Source organism: Rhinopithecus roxellana, chromosome 12, assembly GCF_007565055.1.
Source record: "Rhinopithecus roxellana isolate Shanxi Qingling chromosome 12, ASM756505v1, whole genome shotgun sequence".
Classification (NCBI taxonomy): Eukaryota; Metazoa; Chordata; class Mammalia; order Primates; family Cercopithecidae; genus Rhinopithecus; species Rhinopithecus roxellana.
In genome coordinates this window covers 108,633,737-108,642,803 of record NC_044560.1, presented here as the reverse complement: position 1 = coordinate 108,642,803, position 9,067 = coordinate 108,633,737, and the positions used below count along the sequence as shown (strand labels likewise).

General features: G+C 56.7%; 1 protein-coding gene across 4 annotated transcripts; it reads left to right on the top strand.

Moving 5' to 3' along the window:
* The first annotated feature begins 638 nt into the window (after positions 1 to 638).
* On the top strand, positions 639 to 7,738 carry MAMSTR (MEF2 activating motif and SAP domain containing transcriptional regulator). Of its 4 annotated transcripts, XM_010368642.2 has the most exons (10): positions 639 to 822; positions 1,451 to 1,529; positions 3,743 to 3,781; positions 4,714 to 4,856; positions 5,033 to 5,217; positions 5,568 to 5,670; positions 5,912 to 6,106; positions 6,429 to 6,614; positions 6,704 to 6,758; positions 6,925 to 7,738. In XM_010368642.2, exons 2-10 carry the CDS (start codon positions 1,472 to 1,474, stop codon positions 7,206 to 7,208), a joined length of 1,248 nt encoding a protein of 415 aa, XP_010366944.2. In that variant the 5' UTR covers positions 639 to 822; positions 1,451 to 1,471; the 3' UTR covers positions 7,209 to 7,738. The 4 variants fall into 4 exon arrangements, with proteins under 4 accessions (XP_010366944.2, XP_010366941.2, XP_030797613.1 ...); XM_010368639.2 differs by lacking the exon at positions 5,912 to 6,106; XM_030941753.1 differs by lacking the exons at positions 639 to 822; positions 4,714 to 4,856 and having other exon boundaries at positions 1,487 to 1,529.
* Positions 7,739 to 9,067: the final 1,329 nt, after the last annotated feature.

Here is a 9,067-nt window from a genome sequence, read left to right as displayed (position 1 = left end):
TCTGAGTAGGTATTTATAGCCACGGCCTTGGCTCGCCCTTTTGCATGTAATCCAATCCAAGAGCACAGGAGCCTCCCACACCCCTCAGAACAGGGCCCTAAGCTTGCTCTACCGATTATAAGGCCCTCAGTCCTGCCAGTGGGAACCAGCGATGTCTCCCTTCGACCCCCCACCCGCAAATCCATACTCCAGCCCCCTCCTCCCTCAAACCCAGGAATCTGAGTCCCCAGCCCCCTCTGGACCTTTGCCTGCCGGGCACACCGCCGAATCCCAACACCTCTGTCCCCGTTCCCAGCACCCCAGAGGCCCCTGCCTCTTTTTCTTCAAACCCAGGAGTCGAGGTCCCCATCCCTCTCCTTTCTTGGATCCAGGAATCTGGGACCCCAGTTTGAACTTTTCACTCCCCTGAACTTGACTCCAGTTGCTGCGTCAGGGAAAAAGTAGGCGACAGGTGGCACCTGCCGGCAGGGCCGGGACACGACCACCTGCCGCTGCTGCTCACCCGGCGCCCCTCTCCGGGCACCTGCTTCTGTCAGTCCGCCTGCCACCGCTCCACCCCACCTCACAGCCCCAGGACGCGCAGGGGGAGCGAGCCAGGGAACCCTGGCGTCCTCCCTCCTACCCTCCAGCATCCCCCCAGGCCCGCTCAGGCCCTCCCAGCGGGTGCTCCCACCCCTTCTCAGGGTCCCCAGCGGGGCTCCTGGCACACCCCAGGAAGGTGGGTTGGAGGCGGTCCCAGGCTGGTGGGGCGGAGCCTGCGGTGTCCAGCCTCGGCCTCTAGACTCAACCCGCCCCAGAGCACAGCTTCGCCGAGCCCACCTGGTGAGAAGCCCCTGGGGTGGACGGGGGGCGCACTCCTCAGGACCGTTGACGGTCCTGTCCCCTCTCTGGTCCCAGTCCCTTCCCCAGAGACCGTGGTGGCTGACACCCCACTCACTCCTTCTCAGATACAGGTCACAGGGACCCTTCTATTCCTCAGAAACCTGTCAGGGCCGGGTTCCCCTCTCCACCCAGGATCTTGGATTCTCATCTCCTTAGAGTATTGAGTTCCAGCCCTTAACCTCCTTCTCCTTCAAGATTCCAGAGTCCAGGCCCCACTGCTTCCTCTCTTTCCTTGATGCAGGGGTCCCAACCCACAATCCCTTCCTCCTCAGGACCTACGATTCCCAGATCCCAGGTCCCTCCCCTCCCAGGATACCGGAGTTGAGGCCCTCAGCCCCTGTCTTTCAGACCAGGGTCTGGGTTCCCAGCTTTCTCCTACCTTGGAGCAAGGTGTCTGCAGCCCCCTCCTCTACAGCCCCTGGGATCTAGAAGTTATGGCCCAAGGCTGCTCCTATTCCCACCTCCCTCGGGCCCTTTCCCTGCTGAATTCACTCACAGGGGCAGCCTTCTGACCTCCACTCTGAGCCAGCCCACTATAGGGCCCCTGCCCTGCCCCCTCTCCGTCCAGGTCCCCATCCCGGCCTTGGCAATGACCCTGGCGGCTTCCTCCCAGCGTTCCCAAATCATTCGCTCCAAGTTCCGATCTGGTGAGAGAGGGCTGTCTTCATGTGTGGGGGATGGGATCCTGAGAATGCTGTACTCTGGGGTGGGAAGGGAGGGGTGGTAGGACCCATGAGGCCTGCGTTTTTTGTGCAAAAGGTCACTTTGCATAAAGGAGGCCCCAGCACAGGGGTCCAGCTGTGGTGGATCAAGTGTGCAAATGGCTAGTACCACCCTCACAGGGGAGCAATGGGGATTGGAGGCCAGGGGCAGGCATGCAGAGTGTTCGAGCACTGCAAAGAAACAAGGGCTTACAATGGTGCACATGCAGAGGCAGAAAAGCAGAGGAGGGACTTCAGGGGACCAATGTGGGAGTTTGGGTGAGGGGACAATGAGCTGTCAAGCTGTGAGTGTCAAAGGTCTTGTTTTAGGTTCCAGGGCAGGCAAAAAGTCTGCAAGTATAGCCGGGCATGGTGGCGCATGCCTGTAATCCCAGCTACTTAGAAGGCTGAGGCAGGAGAATAGTTTGAACCTGGGAGGTGGAGGTTGTGGTGAGCCGAGATAGTGCCATTTCACTCCAGCCTGGAAAGCAAGAGCAAAACTCCATCTCAAAAAAAAAAAGTGTGCAAGTGTTTCGAACTATAGATCAGTTCCTGAGAAGGCAAAGGGTACTTCAGTGTGCACATGAGCATGTCTATGTGATTGGTTGGGTATAAAGACACCAGAAACCAAACAGCAAGGAGTGTACAAAAAGGCGCATATATCCAGAGAAGAGCAGAAATGTGCAAAGAGAGATCCTTGCTCCCAAACTGAGCAAACCCTGAGTGTGCACATAAGATAGTTAACATTCATCCTGGCCAGGTGTGGTGGCTCATGCCTGTAATCCCAGCACTTTGGGAGGCCGAGGCAGGTGGATCACCTGAGGTCAGGAGTTCAAGACCAGCCTGGCCAACATGGCGACACCCTGTCTCTACTAAAAATACAAAAAATTGACACCAAACGAGGTGGCTCACGCTTGTAGTCCTAGCACTTTGGGAGGCTGAGATGGGCAGATTGCCTGAGCTCAGGAGTTCGAAACCAGCCTGGGCAACACGGTGAAACCCCATCTCTACTAGAATACAAAAAATTAGCCGGGCATGGCGGCATGTGCCTGTAGTCCCAGCTACTGGGGAGGCTGAGGCAGGAGAACTGCTTGAACTCGGGAGGTGGAGGTTGCAGTGAGTCTACATCGCACCACTGCACTCCAGCCTGGGTGACAGAGCAATACTCTGTCTCAAAAAAAAAAAAAAAAAAAAAAATTAGCTGGGTGTGATGGTGGGCACCTGTAATCCCAGCTACTTGGGAGGCTAAGGCAGGAGAATCACTTGAACCTGGGAGGCAGAAGTTGCAGTAAGCCGAGATCATGACATTGCCCTCAAGCCTGGGTGACAGAGCGAGACTCTGTCTCCAAAAAAAAAAAAAAAGATAGTTAACATTCATCCTGGGCAACACAGCGAGACCAGTCTCTACAAAAAATAAAAACAAAACAAAAAAATTTAGCTAGGTGTAGTGGTGCATGCCTGTAGCCCCAGGTACTCAGGAGACTGAGGTGGGAGGATGGGTTGAGCCTGGGAGTTCAAGGCTGTGATCGCACCCCTGCACTCCAGCCTGGGATACTGAGCGACACTTTGTCTCTAAAAAAATAAAACAAATTTAAAAAAGGAAAAAAGAGTGTTAACATAGATGCTGAGGCACAGTGGGTCAAGGATGAAGAGTGTGCAAAAACATGCAAGTGCACAAAAATGGCATGTGTGCAAAACTAGAGCCCAAAGAGATGCATACTTAAAATGTGGATATGCGGAGAGTGTTAACTGTAGGAAGGCCCCCAGATAGCACAGAAAGTAGCAGGAGCGCATGGATAAAGGGAGGCGAGGTGCAAAGGGGCCAGGCTGCCAAGATGGCGATTGCGCACGGGGTGGGGTGGGCACACGCTTGCTCATGGAGGGGGCAGGTGGAGCCAGGGGCAGGGCTGCCTCCTGCCTGCACGCTGGCTGGCTCGTAGCCCCAGAATGGCGCTGGCCCGCAGCGCTGCGCTGGCAGAGAGCAGGCGGGAGGCCCGAGGAAGGGAGCCTGCTGCCCGCCCACCCGCCTGCACAGGCTGTGTAAGGGGGCTGGGCACGCGTGTCCCGCCAACAACTGCAGCTCCCACCCGCCTGCCAGGCCAGGCTTCTGGACACTCCCTTCCCGCCTTCCTCCTCCCACCTCCCTCCTCCCTCCACAGTCCTCCAGCTTCGGATCCACAGACGGAATCAGGAGCAGAGTAAGTGTGGGCCCCAAAAGGGAGGGGATGGTGACCTCTCCCGCCGATTGGGATATCCTGGAATACAGCTGCCAGATAGCCTTCATTGGTTCCTGCAGCTCAGTCCCCATCCTCCGGGACAGACCAAAATCCCAGCCTGTCCTTTCCCAAGGATCCAGGAGTCCAGGTCTCTGGCCACCCCACCCCTGGGAGCTCTGCTTCCTGCTTCTCCACCCCAATGAGATGCATGAGTTTGGATCCTGCTTCTTTGGAGAAGATGGGCATCCGGTCTCCACATTTGGTATATATGAGAAGCTCTGGATGTAGTTTTTGTTTTTGTTTTTGAGATGGAGTCTTGCTCTGTCGCCAGACTGGAGTGTCATGGCTCAATCTAAGCCCACTGCAATCTCTACCTCCCAGGTTCAAGCGATTCTCCTGCCTCAGCCTCCTGAGTAGCTGGGATTACAGGCAGGCGCCACCACGCCCGGCTAATTTTTGTATTTTTTGTAGAGGCGGGGTTTCACCATGTTGGCCAGGTGGGTCTCGAACTCCTGACCTCAAGTGATCCATCCGCCTCAGTCTCCCAAAGTGCTGGGATTACAGGCATGAGCCACCGCAGTTGGCCTGCATGTAGCTTTCAGCCTCTCCCTCTCCCCAAGAACCAGGAGTGCAGGCCCCACCCCTGTCCTAGCAAAACCTCAGACATCTGTGATCCTCAGCTACCACACCCCTTTGTGATAGAAAATTCCTGCTTTACTTGAGAATGTAACAACCGGGCCCCCCGACACCTCCGCCCTCAGATCCAGGAGTTCAGGCGCCCAGCTCCCAGCACTCAAGTCTTGCTCCCTGGCCTGCCCTCCTGCACCCCGGGGCCCCGCTTTCCACACAGCCTTGCTCCTCCCGGCTTGGCTTGCTGCCTGCAGGCCTCTCAGGGTCCTTCACCGTCTCTCCAGTCTCGGATCCAGACCCGTGGATCTCAGCCTCAGGTCCTCCTCTGGCCCCGGCCTTGCCCTCGGGCACGGCCCCTTTCCTCTTCAGCCCTGGGGTCCTGCTCCCCGAGCCAGAATATTGTCCTCCTTGGAGGTCCCCAAAGAAGGTGAGTCTCGACCGGAGGGAGAGGTCCCTATGAGAGCCCAGCCTTTGTCTCCCTTGCTGCTGCTGCCATTTTTGCTCCTCTTTGGAGGCACCGAGCTGACTCTACTTTGCATGTAGCCTCTGGGCAGGAAGGTGGGAGCCGCGCTGAAGCCTAGCACATCATAGCTACTCTTTCAGGAGTCTCCCAAGATCTCCCAACGCTGGAGGGAGTCCAAGCCCAGGGGGAACTTGACATACCACCAGTACATGCCCCCAGAGCCGAGACAGGGATCCAGGGCAGACCCCCAAGCCGAGGGGTCCGCCCTGGGTCCTCCCGGGCCACCTCTGTGGGAAGGGACAGACTCGCAGCAGCCACATCCTAGGTATGACGCCCCTTTCTGTTCTCCCGGGACCCAGAAATTCAGGTCCCAGCATCCTCCTCTCTCAAACCTCGAGTCCACGATTAGGGGATTCGGGCCCTCAACCCCCTCCTCCCCCAGGGTTTAAGAGTCCGGGATCCCAGCCCCTCCCTTTGCCCTTCCAACCCGAGTCTGAACCCCTAGTTCCTCCTCCCCCATGCACAGAAATCTAGCCCCATGTTTGCGCCCTCGGAGACCCAGAATTCTGGGCCCTCACTTTTCTGCATCTTCCCCAGCCCCCCGTTTTTGAGGACCCCAGAACGCCTTTTCCCTCTACCCTCTAACGTTTGTTCACCCCTCACGATTATCACCAGGATGAAGCCCTCTGTCCTCACTCCCTGCCCACCAGGAGTCCCTAGCCCCTCGCCCCCTCCACACAAGTTGGAACTTCAGACCCTTAAACTGGAGGAGCTGACGGTAAGTTTGGGGTGTAACTTTCCAGGCTGGCTCTCTCCTTCGGTGGGGTCCCAGAATTCCAACCCCGCAGCCTCTACCCTCTGGAAATCCAGGACATCGGGTACCCAGTCCCATCGTGTTTTAGGGTCCCAGGAGTCCGAACCCCCAGTGTCTCCTTTCTCGGCTTCCAAATATCCTGTCCGGCTCCCGCCTGCGCCCCGGAGCCCGCCCAGCACTGCCTCTTCCCACCCCCCCTCCCCAGGTCTCAGAGCTCCGGCAGCAGCTGCGCCTGCGGGGCCTCCCAGTGTCGGGGACCAAAGCCATGCTCCTGGAGCGCATGCGCGGCGGCGCCCCGCCCCGCGAGCGGCCGAAGCCGCGGCGCGAGGACAGTCCCGCGGGTGCTCCCTGGCCGCGCCTCAGGCCCAAGGCCCTGGCAGCCGCCCGGCGTCAGGGCTCGGTGAGGGCGGGGCTATGCGCGTGTGGACCAATGAAGAGAAAGCAAAGTGGGAGGGGCGGGGAGTCGAAAAAACTAGCCAATGAAGTATGGGGGCGTGGACCAGCGGTGGGAAGCCTTGAAGGCGAGGGGGCGTAGTTCAGAGCAACGGAGGGCGGATCTTTAGGGAAGAGGAGCCAATGAAAGAATAGGGGGCGAGACCAAAGGAGGGGTTGATGAGCAAGGGGTCGCGACAGGATCAAGGGGTGGAGCCACACTTTGCGAGTGGGTGGGGTTGCGCCCGGTGGGCGTGGCTTATTGGAGCTACCCATCTTGGCTGTTCTAGGTCAAGTCCAGCGCAGCATCTCACAGGCCACCTCTTCCACGTGCCGCGGCTACCCCGGGGACGGCTCCGGCTCCAACTCCCACTTCGGCTCCTGCTGCAGCTCCAGCCCTGAACCCTTCCTCAGCGCCGGGCTCAGCGGCTCTGACTCTGGAGGAGGAGCTGCAGGAAGCGATCCGGAGGGCGCAGGTAAGAGGGTGTGGGTTGAATCCGGCTAGGGTTCTCTAGTCAGGTCCAGGTCGGAGTCCTGAGTTCTCGCCAAATTTCTCCATCCGCAGTTGCTTCCGAACCGGGGCATCGATGACATCCTGGAGGATCAGGTGGAGCCTGATGGTAGGATCCGAATTCTTAGGTTTAGGGGAGGTAGGGGCTGAGGTTCCGGACTCCTGCGTCCAAGAGAGGCATGAGCTGGGGAGCTGGACTCCTGGAAATGGGGTTTGGGGGGCTGGCGCCCGGACCCCTGACTTTCCCAGCTCACGTACCATTCTTTATCCCGCAGACCCCCTGCCCCCCATTCCCCTGGACTTCCCTGGCTCCTTCGACGTGCTGTCCCCTTCCCCGGACTCTGAAGGCCTCTCATCTGTTTTCTCCTCTTCACTCCCATCTCCCACGAACTCCTCCTCCCCTTCTCCCAGGGACCCCACGGACTCCCTGGACTGGCTGGAGGCCCTGAGCGGGGGTCCTCCTCTGGGTTCTGGTCCCCCACCCCCCAGCATCTTCTCTGCTGACTTATCTGACTCTAGCAGCAGCCGGCTGTGGGACCTGCTGGAGGATCCGTGGTGATGGATTCTGGGATTTACAGAGACAGAGAACTGATGGGGGTGGAGAGAAGCTCTTTGGGGGAGGAGAGGGAACTACCAGCAGAGCCCCTCCTACCGCAGACACAGGACGGGAGACAACCTCCAACCCCACCTGCCTCCTGAAGTGCTGCTGACATGCAATGCAACTGCCTGAACTTTGCCTACCTGGCCTCCTTATGATCCCCCTCCGGGGTGGTACGGTTGGGGGGCTTCTTTTGCTGCTGGCCACAGCAAACAAGCTGCTTGCTGCTTCCTTCAGAGACCTCATGGATGTTTTTACATGCTCCCGACCCCAGTAGATGGCTGCCTGTTGTTTGGGGAGCCTGGAAGGTGGTTATGCCTTTTGAATGCAGGAGAGGAGCAAGAAAGAGTGCAGAGGGAGAATAGGGGAGCCAGACCCTGACCTCCCAGGGTTGTGGTTGGAGATGAAAAAATTAGAAGCATCAGGTCTAAGATCAGCTTCTCTTGGAAGCAGAGTCTGAGACAAGATATAAATGCCAGTGATTTATTAAAGAAGTGTTCTGCCGGGCACGGTGGCTCATGCCTGCAATCCCATTACTTTGGAAGGCCGAGGCAGGTGGATGACCCGAGGTCAGGAGTTCCAGACCAGCCTGGCCAACATGGTGAAACCCTGTCTCTACCAAAAATACAAAAAAAAAAAAAAAAAAAAAAAAAAAAAAAAAATTAGCTGGGCATGGTGGCACATGCCTGGAATCCCGGCTACTTGGGAGGTTGAGGCAGGAGAATCTCTTGAACCCGGGAGGCAGAGGTTGGGGTAAGCCAAGATCGTTCCATTGCACTCCAGCCTGGGCAACAGGAGCGAAACTCCATCTTAAAAAAAAGGAAAAAAAAAAAAGAGAGAGAAAAAAAGAAAAAAATGTTCCCAGGAGCAGCCAGTGGAAGAGTGGGGACAACAGGACAGCAAAGGGGAAGAGGAGCAAGAGGTGACTTCAGGTGAAGTGCCAACCTCAGCCTAATCCTGCAGGGAGCTCCAGAGCACAAATTAAGTTGTGGAGTCTTTCCCATCTTGGGACACATGGAACTGGGCCTTTGTATCTCCCTGTTTGAGCTTATTATAGCCAAACAACAAACCACCCCAAAACCAGCCTCAGTGGCAAATGACTGTAACCCCAGCACTTTGGGGAAGCTGAGGCAGGCAGATCACTTGAGGCCAGGAATTCAAGACCAGCCTGGCCAACATGGTGAAACCCATCTCTACTAAAAATACAAAAAAACTAGCCAGATATGGTGGTGGGAGCCTGTATTCCCAGCTACTTGAGAGGCTGAGGCAGGAGAATTGCTTGAAACAAGGAGGTGGAGGTTGCAGTGAGCTGAGATCATGCCACTTCACTCCAGCCTGGGCAACAGAGTGATACTCCATCTCAAAACAAACAAAAAACAAACAACAAAAACCCACACCACCCCAAAACTTAGAGTTGTAAAACAATAACTATACATGATTGCTCACAAATGCATGGGTTGACTGGGCTCAGCAGGGCAGTTCTTCAGTTCCATGTTATGTTGGCTAGAGTTGCAGTCATCTCAGGGCCCACCTGGGCTAGCACATACAAGATGGTACATTAGATGTGTGTGGCACCATGGTGGGGATAGCATGGTGCTGGGCCCAGCTAGGTTGTGGGGACATCTGGACTTCTCTCATTCTCCATGCAGTGTCAGCACTGTCCCTCTGTGGCCTCTCCACCAGAGTAACTAGATTTCTTGCATGATAGCTCAGGGGTCCCAAGAATGAGTACTCCAAGAGCGGGGAGCACAAGCTACCAGTCTTTTAAAGACTAGGCTTGAAACTGGCACAATTTATCTTCCATTGTATTTTATAATTAA

Coding starts and splice junctions, on each gene's coding strand:
- MAMSTR (XM_010368642.2), top strand. CDS start 1,472: ATGACCCTGGCGGCTTCCTCCCAGCGTTCCCAAATCATTCGCTCCAAG. Junction 4,857..5,032: donor CTTGGAGGTCCCCAAAGAAG/GTGAGTCTCGAC, acceptor CTACTCTTTCAG/GAGTCTCCCAAGATCTCCCA. Junction 5,671..5,911: donor TTAAACTGGAGGAGCTGACG/GTAAGTTTGGGG, acceptor CCCCCTCCCCAG/GTCTCAGAGCTCCGGCAGCA.